At 34.4% G+C, this 13,869-nt stretch overlaps 1 protein-coding gene across 5 annotated transcripts in view; it reads right to left on the reverse strand.

The window, feature by feature from the left end:
• The window catches only part of SLC4A7 (solute carrier family 4 member 7), a 110,903-nt gene that overhangs the window by 61,011 nt on the left and 36,023 nt on the right, over window positions 1–13,869 (reverse strand). For all 5 annotated transcript variants that reach the window (XM_040636882.1, XM_040636885.1, XM_040636883.1 and 2 more), the window contains exons 2-3: window positions 9,902–9,983; window positions 5,822–5,968 (exon numbers count right to left, since the gene is read on the reverse strand). In XM_040636882.1, coding sequence (XP_040492816.1) covers window positions 5,822–5,968; window positions 9,902–9,983 — 229 coding nt within the window. The remainder of the gene's footprint in view (window positions 1–5,821; window positions 5,969–9,901; window positions 9,984–13,869) is intronic.

Consider the following 13,869-nt stretch of genomic DNA (forward strand, 5'->3'; position numbering starts at 1 on the left):
ATTCTTTTGTCATATTTATCTCCAAGCAATATTTTTGGTGCTCCTGTAAGTGGTATTTTATCATCTCAATTTGATTGTTCATTGCTACTACAGAAATAAATTGGAATATAATTAATTACGTATCCTGCAACCTTTCTAAACTCACTTAGTTCTGTAATTTCATAGACTGCCTAGCATTTACTAGATACATGATCTTTTACCCGTAAATACAGTTTTGCTTCTTCCTTTGCAATTCGTATGCCTTTAATTTTCCTTGCCTTATTACACAAGCTAGGTGCTCCAGTACCATGTTCTATAGAAGTGGCAGAGGACAACCTTGCCTTTCTCCAAATCATAAGGAGAAAGCATTCCATCTTTCAGCAGTGAGATGTTGACAAAGTGTTTTTGTAGATGCTGTATATCGGGTAGAGGAAGTTTTCTTTTATTCCTTGTTTGCTAGGAATTTTATTATGAATGCTGATGGAATTTTGTCAAAAGCTTTTTCTACACTTACTGAGATAATTATATGGGTTTTCTCCTTTATAGTGTTAATGTTGTTATTTATATTGTTAGATTTTACACCAACCCTGATTTTCCACATGGTTATTGTATTAGTTAGTTTCCTATTACTGCTGTAACAAATTATCACAAACGTGGTGGCCTAAACACAAATTTATTCTCTTCTGTAGTTCTGGAGACCAAAGTCCAAGATGAGTCTTATAGTGCTAAAATCATTGGCTGGTTCCTTCTGCAGGCTCTAGGGGAAAATCCATTTCCTTATTTTTTCTAGCTTCTGGAAGCTGCCTACTTTGTTTGCATCTGAACCCCTCCCACTTACTACAACTATTTGCTTCTGTTGTCACAACTACTTCCTCTCTGATCTTCTTACTCCCTCTTACTAAGGATCCCTGTGATTACAACTGGCCAACTTGCATAATCCACTATAACTTCCCCATCTCAAAATCCTTAACTTCATCACAGCTATAAATTCAAGTTTGCTATAAGGTTAACATTAACAGGTTCTGGGCATTGGGAAGACAGACATCTTGGGAACCATTATTCTGCCTACCACAGTAATGGTATAGTATCCTTTTTAGATACTGCTGGATAAAATATGTTTTTAGTTTGTTAAGAATTTCTGAATCTACATTCATGAGAAATATTTAGTCTGTATTTTTATTTTCTTGTAACAACTGTATTTAGTTTTGGTATCAAGGTAATGTTGGACTCAGAACAATGAAATGGGAAGTGTTCCTTCATCTTCAATTTTCTGGCAGTCTGTATAATTTCTTCCTTACATGTTTAATTGAATTCATCCATGATGCCATTTGGAAGTATTTTCATTAGGGGAATGTTTTACATTACAAATTTAATTTCTTTATCCATATATGGTAAAATTCAGGTTATCAATTTTTTTGGTAGCTTGTATTCTTAAGGAATTTCCCCATTTCATCTAAATTACCAATTTTGTTGGCATAAAATCATTCATAATATTCTCTCATCAGTCTTTTAATACCCGTAGAATCTGTACTGAAATTCTCTGATGCTGGTAATTTATATCTTTTCTTTCTCCCTAACCACTCTGGCTATATAAGTTTATCAATTTTACTTATCTTTTAAAAAAAATCAGATTTCAGTCTAACTGATTTTTGCTATTGTTTCTCTGGTTTTTATTTTATTCATTTCTGCTTTGGTTTTTATTTTTTCCTTTCTTTTCCTTACTTTGGTTTAATTTGTTCTATGTTTTCTCTTAGTTTAAGTTAGAAATTTAAGTCATTGATTTCAGATCTTCCTTCTTTTCTAAGGATTAAATGCTACAAATATTCCTCTATGCACTGCTTTGGCTGCATCTAACAAATCTGAATTTATAGGCAGTCCTAACTTTGCACAGTACCATGCTAAAGGAACCTGCACATCAGAAGCAAGTCCTAATTTTGCAAGATTTTATCTCAATCGTTGAGAGTACTGTGCTTTTCTTTTTAGGAGTTCAAAATATTTCCTAATTTCTGTCATGACTGCTTCTTCAGCCCAGAGGTTATTGAGAAGCATTTTGTTTAATTTCCAACTATCTAGGGATTTTTCTTCATATCTTTATAGTTTAATTCCATTGTGGTCATAGAATACACTTTCAATCTTTTAAATGTATTAAGACTTGTTTATTGGCTAGAATATAATCTACCTTGGGAAACATTCTATTTACCCTTGTTGAAAAAAAATGTGTATTCTGCTATTGTTGGGTGGAGGGCTGAAAGCATGTATCAATCTAACAGATAATGTTTTATCCATTACAGAGAAAAGAAAGTTGAAATCTATAACTTTTATAAATTTACCCAACAACTGTAAATTTTTCTTTCTTTTAAATTTTATTAGTTCTGCTTCATGTATTTTGAAGCTGTTATTCATGCATATTCATTTAGGATTGTTACATCCTGGTTTTAGCAATTTAATTTTTACGTACCTTTGTGTGATTATCTTCATGTTTCTTTTCAGGTTTTGCTGAGCTCCTTGAACCTGTTTGCTCAGAGTTTTCATTAAATTTAGAAATTTTTTAACTATTATTTCTTCAAATATTTTTTTCTGCCACCCTCCTTTCTGGCACTACAATTATACATATCTTAGGCTAACTGATATTGTTCTACAAATTACTGATGCTCTATTTATTCATTTCAGTCTTTTCTATTTCACTTTGGGTAGTTTCTATCACTATGTCTTCAAAATTACTGATTTTTTTTCTTTAGAGTCAAATCCTCCGTTAATCTTACCTAGTATATTTTTCATTTCAGAGACTGTATTTTTCATCTGTGGATGTTCCATTTGGGTTTTCTTACATTTTCAATTTCTCTGCTCATCAGTCACATTCTCTTCTATCTTCTTGAACATACAAAGCAGATATGTTATAACCGGCTTAACATGCCTGCTTTCGAATTCCATCAATTCTGCCATTTCTGGATCTGTTTCTACTGATTTACTTTTCTCCTAGTTATGGCTCATATCCTCCTACTTTTCATATTTCAAGTAATTTGGATATATCAGATGCTGTGAATTTTATATGCTTAGGTGCTGGATTTTACTGTATTTCTTTTAGTAGTAGTATTATACTTTGCCCTGGCAAAGACCTTTAATTTAAATCAATTCCTTTAAGACCTGCTTTAAAATTTTTTAGAGCAGATCCACTGCAGCTTTTAGTGTAAAAATTAAGGCCCACTATTAAGGCAATACCCTTCTGAGAACTCTACACAATGCCCTGTATGTCAAGGTCCTTCCTCTATGCCTGATGGGAACACACCCTATTCCCAGTCTTATATGATATCCAAGAACTATTTAGCCTACTGTTTTCTCATGATCATTTCCCAGGTGTCAAATAGTTTCCTTTGGCCCAGACCAGCACTCAACCAAAGATTCAAAAGGATCCTTCTTCAGACCTCTCTGTGTGTAGCTCTCTACTCTCTGGCACTCCATACCTTACTTAGCCTCTTTGGCTTTCCCAAATTCCAATCTCTATCTCAACTCTGACAGCTTGAAAGGTTCTGTTCCAGATTCCCCTCCCTGTGCTGTGCCCTGGAAACTGTCTCTAGGTAATATGCTCAGGCAAGTATAAGGCTCATCTCACTTGCCTCCCCTCTCTCAGAGGTCAGAGTGCTACAGTGTGTTGCCCAATGTCTGAAAATTACTGTTTTATATATTTTGTCAATTTTCCTAATTGTTTAAAATAAGAGGGAAAATTCATGTTATTCCATCACATCCAGAAGCAAAAGTCCTTTGTAATATACATTTAGAGAGTGGTGACCAGAAAAAAGAGACATCATTCTAGCAATTTCTTGGATACATATTGGCAGTTAAAACCAAAATAAACCTACTTCAGTGGCATTAAACTTTTCTAAGGATAGTTATTCCATTAAAAAGTCACAAACTTTTCCTCCACTAAATTCTTCAAACCACTATATTTAGACTTCACAAGTCATACCTTAGCTTGAAACATCAAACCACCTATCCTAGTAACCATACTTACAGTTTAGTAGATAGCATTCTGTAAACACATTATGTACCCTTTTATTCACACCAATTAGAGAAGCATAATGATCTACTCAGATTAGCAGAAGATATCCTAAACTGGACAGATGCATCATACAGAACAGCAAAATAGTTCTAAATTTACTTAATATCATCAAAGTCCACCAGTGATCCTTTCCGAAAATAGTACTGGTTTTTTCCTTGCTACCCCCAGGACTTTTGTTTACTATGTGACCACTTAATATTGTACTAGGCCATCATGTACTAGGCCATGTACTATCGCTCAGCACAGGTTTTTAAGAGATTCCCATCACATTTAGTCTCTCTAAGCTGAAGTGTCTCCATCTACAAAAATGAAAAAATACCCATCTTTTAAATAATGCAGAGTAGGATAAATGTGGTATATATGCAATGGAATATTGATCAGCCATAAAAAAGAATGAAATCTTGCCATTGGCAATGACATGGATGGAGCTAGAGTATAATGCTAAGCAAAATAAGTCAGACAAAAATAAATACCATATGATTTCATTCATATGTGGAATTTAAGAAACAAAACAAAAGAGGAAAGAGGAAAAAAAGAGAGAAAGACAAACCAAGAAACTGACTCTTAACTACAGAGAACAAACTGATGGTTTCCCAAAGGGAGGTGTATAGGGGATGGGTGAAATAGGTGATGGGGATTAAGGAGTGCATTTGGTATGATGGGCACCAGGTGTTGTATGGAATTGCCAAATCAATGAATCACCTGAAACTAACACTGTCTGTTAAGTAACTGGCATTGAAATTAAAACTAAAAATAAATAAAATAAAAAGTGCAGAGAGAATTAAATCAAAGAGCATATGTCAAGGGCTTGGTGGAATGCTTAGCACAGAACTGGCATTTAATATATTACTATTCTCTTATGTTCATGCTGTAGCTATATGACCCATAGGATTCTTTCCCTCTTCTTCACACAAACATTCCTTTAGCATAGCACACAAGTGTCTACAAGTACAGTTCATGTACTTGCTAGAATGCACACACTAGGACCCATGGTGTAGAGATGGCCAGGTAGGTTCATAATGTCCTAAAAAAAAATAACGATGCCTTGTATGTCCACTAACAGCAATGTCCCAAGAGTCCTCCTCAGGCTGTACTTTTATTTTGGCTCTCACCATTCACACGTCTCAGGGCCACTTTAATCAGTACTACCAATATTTATTATCAGGTAACATTCTCTTTCCTCTACAATATGCCTTTTTTCTTTCTGATTTCCTCTGTCTATTGGCACTTCTGTATTTCCCTGCTTTCAAACAAAAATCCGTCCTTTCACAGACAATACTATCAAATCAGAGCACTCTTTTTTGCACAGATAACCAAGTAGTTCAACGCAGTGGATAAAAATTTCTAGCCAAAAAATGTGTTCACAAATGAAAAAAAAAATTTAATCTCATCCAGGAGCCTGAAGATTCCAGATATTTGTTCATTGCATATATAAATAATGAAATATAAATAATAATGAAATAGAGAAAAGGAAATAAAATCCCACCAAACTGAAGCTCAAATGTCAAGACTCAACTTTTACAATTCCAGTGCTTGGAATATAATGAAGAAAACAAAACCCCTTACTTTTTTTTTTACTTATCCAGAATAGATCTTAACCTATAAACTAAATACTTTCCTTGGAGAAAAAATATTATTACTTCAATTAGTATATTCTTCAAGGTTTATAATGTATCTAAATTACAGCAGACATAAAATTTAAGAAAGAAAATATTCTACTTTTTTAACAAAGCTTTTCAGGAACGAACTTTAAAGTGTTAACAAAGAACTACTGTTTTCTCTTACCATAAGAAGGAGACTCCCGTCCATCTTCTTTATCTGATTCTTTATCTTTTCTTCTTCGGTGGTGATGTTTGTGTCCACGATGCCTATGACGCCGACGACTCTCTTTACTAAATGGGACGTGAACACCAATATAGACAGCTCGATGACCTAGCCAAAGGTTCAGAAACATTACTGATTTTCCAAAAAGGAAAAAATACACACAAAAGTATACCAAATTTTACTTTGATGAAGAATTATATATAAGCTCATGTAACTAACAATGCTATTCCCTGTTCTATTCTTTTATAGAACACTAAATAGAATGCTATGTCATGGGTTAATACCACTGACTGATAAAAAAGGTTACTTGTGGGGCGCCTGGGTGGCTCAGTCCGTTAAGTGTCTGCCTTCGGTTCTGGTCATGATCCCAGGGTCCTGGGATCGAGCCCCACATCAGGCTCTCTGCTCAGCACGGAGCCTGCTTCTCCCTCTCCCTCTGCCTGCCACTTGTCTACTTGTGATCTCTCTGTGTCAAATAAATAAAATCTTTAAAAAAAATTTTTTTAATTTAAAAAAACAGGTTACTTGTGTAAGCATTAGTTTGCAAGGCTAAATAGGCATTTTGGGAAAGAAGAGTTTGGCCTATCTGAAATCCTACTATGTAGACATAAATTTATTCCATCTACATTTTGATGTCAACCCTAGTTAACAGAGATCCCTAAGAGATATGTTTTAATGATAATTAAATACCTTATAATCAATATTCATAAGCAGATATTTGTAACTATTTATTAATCATGGTTTTGAAAAATCCCAATCAGCAAGGTCCAAATTACTGAAAGCTACATTAAATGTAAATGATCCAAATATTCCAATTAAAGGGCATAAATTGTCAGACTGGTGAGAGAAAGCAATACAGTAAGGTTATCACATGCTTCTGGAATATAAAAAGCTACTGCTGATGTTGCATGATTCTCAATTTGTATTTTGACCAATCAAATGGTTATGAAAGGCAGTCTCTGCTTCTTTCCACTAGATAAAACTTAATCAAGGAACTAGAAAGCTAGCAGCACTATGTCAAATACTGAGGCATGAACTTGATTTCTTAAACAGTTTAAAGCTCCTATCTAAGCTATGTGGAGTGAAAGGGGTAGGGGGCTACAAGTTTAACTAATTTGCAATTATGCAAAAGACTTCTGGCATGGAGCTGCTTTTTGCCCTTATGTACATTTAAAAAATAACATGCTAAAATATGAATAGTTAATGGCATTCTTTTCCTAACAAATTCCATAAGATGGTCAGAAAATAAATACCTCAAGAAACTCAAGATCTTCATCTTTAGATGAGATCTGAAAGTACAGTCAATCCACACTATTTGTGAATTCTTTATTTTCAAATTTGCCAACCTGTTAAAATTTATTTGTAACCCCAAAATCAATACTCATGGCAATTCTGCAGTCATTTACAAATATCCAGAGCAGCAAAAAAATTTGAATTGCCCAAAACACACATATCCAGCTGAGTTTGAAAAAGGTGACATTCTCGATTTCTTGCTTCAGTTGCCAACATATTAATATCAATAAACTTAATAATTACATTTAACCTAAAAAGAAAACTAGACCTATAGATATACAATGAACTAAAATTATTTGCTGAAACATCTTCAAATACCTAGCACTCTGCCTAGTATACAGTAGGCACTAGGTTAAAAAAAATTATAGAAATTTAATACCAATTATTTTTTTAATTTTACCAGAAAATCCCAAAATTGAAAATCAATTATATAGCATTGGGGGTGGGGGGGTGATGGAAATGTTCTAGAATTAGAGTGGTGATGGTTGCTCAACATAGTGAATATACATTAAAAAAATTAACTACACACTTTAAAATGGTGAAATTTATGTTAATTATATCTCAATAAGAAAAGTAAAAAAAATTATAACAAAACTCAGTTGATATTGCTACTTAATTTTAGTGAAACTATTTTCTTCTGAATACTATAAAAAAGTGGAAATTAAAGAGTCAAATTCTCATCACTGTGCACTGGGAATTACAAAGTTGTACTCCAATTAGTACTAATGGGTTCTGGCACATAGCCCCAATGCACCAAAATAAAAATAAATTATAGCAGTTTCCAATTTAGAAAGAATAGATAAACAGGAATATGAAAATCCAACCCTTATTATTTAGCTTTTATTATCAACCTTAGTGTTCTCTGTTACGATTTTTTCTTTCCTTTTTTTTTTTTAACCTTTATTCTGTCAAAGGCCTATTCAGTCGAACTCTGAGATAAACGTAATCTCTCCCTGAAACCTGATCCTGAAATTTAGATATATACCAAGTACGCAAAGCTAAAGGCTCTGGGGTAACAAAGGGAAGCAAAAAAAGATATACAAATACTGCTCTTCACATTCTAGGTTGCACATATTTGAGAAGTAACATTAAATGCTGAGTGATGGATTCACTATACATTTGAATTGATAAAATCGTTCCTAAACATTTTAACTTCCCTAGCCCCTGGAATTCACAGAATCTAACCATAGGCTTCCAGATAACTGAGGTTCCTTTCAGAAGCCCTAGGAAGCCTAGATTTTTAAGGACAATTTTAAAACACAGGGCTTTCTTCCATCTCACAAAGTAAATATGGAGAATACTTATTTGCCTCTTTCCATCTCCTTTTTAAAAGCAACAGATTAATGCCCCTGTATGGTACCAGCTTTCACAGAAGGCTTTAACTTAAAAATGTAGTTCCCAAAAAGACCTCAAAAGTCTATCAAAACATTTGCCATGAACACCACCTTAACCAAGTGTTCAAGGTTAACATCACTAATAATAAGTCACACTGGTATCACATGTCCTCAAATATGATACACTGAAAAGAGCACATCACTTCTGTGGTATGCTTCCCAAATATCCATAATCTCAGTCTGTTCATATGATAACATAAAAAACCCAAACTTACAGACATTCTACAAAGTATCTAACCACTACCCTTCAGACATGTCAAGGTCTTGAAAAACAAGGAAACACTAAGAAACTGTCATAGAGGAGACTAAGAAGATGAGACAACTAAATGTACTATCAGATCCTGAACTGTTCAGCTGGATCCTGGAACAGAACACGGACATCAGTATAAAACTGGTGAAATCTGAAAAAATTTAGTCTAGTTAATACAACTGTATCAATGTTAATTTCTTCATTTTCATTAACTTAGGATGGTTATGTCAAATGTTAAAATTTTTAAAAGCTGTGTGAAGGGTAACAGGAACACTCATACTATCTTTGCAACTCTTCTGTAAATCAAAAATTATTTCAATCAGAAGAAGAAAAAAAAGAAGAAGAGACCATTTGCCAGACTTCTTCCTGGAAGACAGACTGACATTCAACTCATCTGCTACACAATTCTATGCTGAGGTATCACAGCACTTGAAAAGGCCGATGTAACTGACCTATACAATGAACATTTAGATGACTAGTAGTAACTGGCTTATTAATCTGGCATTCTGGATTGCTAAAAACACGTATTACCTAGCCTGCCAGAAATGAAAAAAATAAAAGAATCAACTGACTTTTTAACTGTGGTATTTTAATTTCCAAGGTAAGTAATGGCAACCACCAATGAAATCTGAAAAGCACAGATTCTAGAGGCACCTGGGTGGCTCAGTCATTTAAGCATCCGACTCTTGATTTCAGCTCAGGTCACGATCTCAGTGTCATGAGATTGAGCCCTACGTCAGGATTCTCCCTCTCCCTCTGTCCCATGTCCCCCTCCCTGCTCACACGCATGTGCGCTCTCTCTCTCTCAAAAAAAAAAAAAAAAAAGAAAAGTATAAATTCTGAAATCTTCGTTATATCGATCCTTTCAACAAAGAGAAATCAAGGAATATTCTAAATGCAGCTATGAGTATGGTTACATGGGTGTTTGCTGTATTATTCCTTAAACTATATTTGGAAAAGTGTTAAAAATTCTTTCAAATGTATGCTCTACCTCATAACAACAACACACAGTTGCCACAAATAGCAGGTAAAAGTTTGTTTAAAGCTCACTAACAAACTTTCATTAGTAATTTATCCTGCTAAGCATAAGTTAAACAAACTTACTTTCTAGTTCTTCTTTTTCAAACTTTGTGTTCACAGTTGAGCTGGTTTTGCCAAGATCCACAACAGCTTCTTCATCAGGACCCTAAAAAGAAATTATTCTCATTTACTCATGACATCACATATATGCTAAGAACCTACTAATAGGGGCATTATTTCAAATAGTCAAAAAATAACAGATTGCCTTCCTCTCAAAGAAACGAACTATAAGCTAACTAATTATAGCTAACTGCATTCTTTTCTAAAGTATGCATAATTACAGGCTTTTTGTTTTTAATCCACAAAAGACTATTCAAAAATTTCATGGTAAGAACTGAGGTGACAACTTTTAAATGGTCTTCTATGGAAGTTGCTAAGTAACTGGTACATATATTTACTACAACAGAAAGACAATCCAGATCGGCAATTAGAGAAAACTGGGGGTGAGGGAGACCCTTAGATATATGGAATGATATCAATATGGAATGCTTTTTTGGTTGTTCTTTGCTCTTAGGTCCCCTAATTAAAAGGAAACACTTAACTCAGCTATACTGGATTATATTATGGTTCCACATAAAATGGTCCAAAATGAGTCTACAGACTAAACATGTAGTACCACTTCCACTCGTAAATTAACCAAGAGCCAATCAAAGTTATAAGAACTTTTTTATTTCTCTACAAAGGAAGAGCCATGGCAAAATTTAACCTTTAAGGAGATTCTAACTTTGAGTTGTCTAAGACTACCTTCATAATTGTGTTCCCTTCTCCAGCTCAACAAAATGAAACATATTTTTGTAAAATACTTTATATTTTTTAAAAGAATAAAATTTTACGCTTTACTTTCCCTTCTCAACCTCTAACTTAACTTTGAAAGGAACATGAGTATGTTCAAGATTCTGTGGCACAGATAGAAACAGATGAGGAAATTCCCTTCCCTCAACAAGTCTTCAGTTTGAGCTGAACCCTTGCCCAGCATGGGAAAGGAAACCTTGCCAACCTTTACCATTGTTAGGAGGTCTTGCACTTTGTCCAATACAATTACCATGTGTCTCAACAGGTGCACCCTGACTCGGTGGGCAAAGAAGACATCACCACTTCCAGTTCCTCAGGAAAGTCTATTCCATTTTAAGACTAGAGAACAGTGTCCGATGATCAGGCAACCATGAACAAGGACTCTGCTGTGTTCAATGAAGCCACAGACTGGGGACACATATTGGAGAAGACATTCAAGAGTTTGGAAAGATATACAAAGGTTCTGAGGAAGAGTTGGCAATATTAAACAAGCCTATCTAAACTTCAAGAGTGACACAGATCAGATCACACAGCCTATGCTGGATGTGCAGTATGCTGAGGAACCCAGGATATGGAACCTCATTCTGCAAACCAGTCACACCAGAGAGGTCCTATCCTATAATGCCTTTGTCAAAGAATCAAAGCAAAAGATGAATGCAAGGAAAAGGATGGCCCAGGAAGAGTCTAAAGATCAGAAATGACCTGGAACGGGCTGGGGAGCTTGATGAAAAAAGAGGTGGATAATCTGAAACCAGTGTTCAAAGCAGGCAAAAGGATGGGCAATAGGAAATGGACAGTGTCCTGGCTCAAATGGAATCAAAGTACTACAAACCTTCCAAAGTAGGAGAGGAAAGCACTTTCAAGAAAGAAAATAAACTAATTCATTCTCTTTGAAGGTTCTTATGCTATAACTGGTACTTCTGCAGGCAACACAGACAAATGGAGATAAGAGAATTAACTAATAAAATTATAATAGTAACTGTTGTTAATATCCCACTGAATATTATTTTTCTAGAATACGGTTACTTTTTTATCCATCCAATTATAGTACTTTTCGAATTTTGCAAGACATGTTCTCAGCCATTCCCATTTTAATGACTTATCTTATTGTTCAGAATCTCTGATAACACTTACAACAGTAAACCAGAAAGAACACAATTAGCTTCTAACCAATTTCAAAGTCCAAGCATAAACTGGAAGACTATTTAAGACAGGATCAAATAAGAGGTTGGTTAAAATGATCTTGTAACATCTCCTCCAACTTTTGATCTACAATATCATATGTTTGCGGATAACTTTTTTCAATGTATACAAAGTAGATTCATATACAATTGTGCCTTGCTATCCAAATTCTGTGTCTAGATTCTCTTATCTTTAAATTCAGGAACTGAATCAATTTGATTAAGTTTTTAAACAAGTCCCCTGCTATCCAAACTCCATTTGCTTCCCACAATTCAGAACCAGACACAGTACATTAAGGCAATGAAGATCTCCTGATATCCAAACTTATTTTCTGAAGGTTAGATATCCAAATATATAATCAAATAGAGTTAAATATCAAGAGGTTGCTGTATAGAACTCTGAAGGATTGGTGTTCAATTTAATACAGAAAACGCAGAGAAGTCAAATGACTTGCTAAGGCTCCATATCTACAGGAAAGGGAAACAGACTATGTATTTTCATGTAACGGATTAAGAAAGATGAACGACAACAGTATGTGGTTCATTAAACTGCCTCACAACAATCAAACACCAAGAGTAATGAGGAAAGGCTTAAGTAGGAAACACAAAAATATACACGTAGACACACACACAAAAAAACCAAAAAGCACCAGAATGTATAATTAGTAACAACCGTCCATTAGGCATGTAATACTCTAAAATCTTTAGCTCTCCTCCAGTGATTTCATGCATAGTAAAAGACATGTAGTCTCCTGACAGACGATTATCCCAAGAGGTAGCATACTATGTATTCTAAAAGGGATTAACTGCTCCCATTCTAACCTTTCATTATTAGCAGGAACACTTGCTAAGATAAGAAGCAAAACAATACATTTTTCTCTTACCCCTAACCAAAAAAACCCTTTTATCTTTGCAGATATACTTACACGTTTAGATGTACTAACAACACTATTAGCCAACACTCAACAACAGCTTAAGTTGGACATCTAAACATCTACCACATGAACACTCCCAATATGTGCAAAAAGTCACATGCCAAAAAAAGGCTGTCCGCCAGCACATCCTCTCATAGCCCGCCCAGCTTGCTCCCATGTAATCATGTCTGTGAAGTAAGTCACTCAACTTAAAGCCAAGTAAGAATATTATTTTATTGTGACTGAGTAGGTTTCCAGTAAGAATGTTCTCACGTGTAACTGCAAACTAAAGTCCAAATTTTAAGAGTATAAGAAACTTAAATACTAGCACTGTAAAGGAGGGGGGGGGAGTACCTGCATTTCTCCCTTGTCTTAAAAACTTTTCGTAGCTTTTCAACAACAGTGAAACATGAATTAAAAAGGCAATCTGTTATAAATGCAAACATTAAGCAGGCCACACAAATTAGTCATCTTGACATATTACTAGCAATTCAACAAAGTCTGCAGGTTGCATATGACCCTATATTGAAAATCCCTTAGAACAAAGTCATCGATGTTTCAAGGGGACAATTCATTCCTGAGACAAATGTATTGCATTTTAAATCCTATCATTTTAGGATAATGTCTCAAGCCATATTTCAAAATACAGAATATGTTTATATGCTAAATTAAGCATATTTGTGTTCCTTAAAGTATATACAAAAATGTATTATACAGTAATAAATACTTGGAAGGCCAACCTTCAAACTAACATTGTCTCACACTGATGATTAGGAAAGCAATGATTAGAGACAATCATATACTGTTTAATTTTTTTTGTTACAACAAATACATTTAATTTTAGTAATTTAAAAAGAGAGTACAAATTTCAATCTGTTAATATGTCAGTTATTTTTATATTTGCATCTAGAAAAAACTTCATTTTTTAACTCCAAGAATATAGTGGAAAACTAAAAATCGTAACAGCAAAGAGCAACTCCTGACATCAAAATGTTTTCATTCTTACCATCAGATAAGTGAGTGACGTAAGCCAATGCCTATAAAGCCTTCCTAAAATGAAATAATGCCAAGGCACTGAGAAAATTCAAATACATGGAAGAATAAA

The sequence above is a fragment of the Ursus maritimus genome, unplaced genomic scaffold (genome assembly GCF_017311325.1).
Source record: "Ursus maritimus isolate PB19 unplaced genomic scaffold, ASM1731132v1 scaffold_20, whole genome shotgun sequence".
In the NCBI taxonomy this organism is placed as follows: domain Eukaryota; kingdom Metazoa; phylum Chordata; class Mammalia; order Carnivora; family Ursidae; genus Ursus; species Ursus maritimus.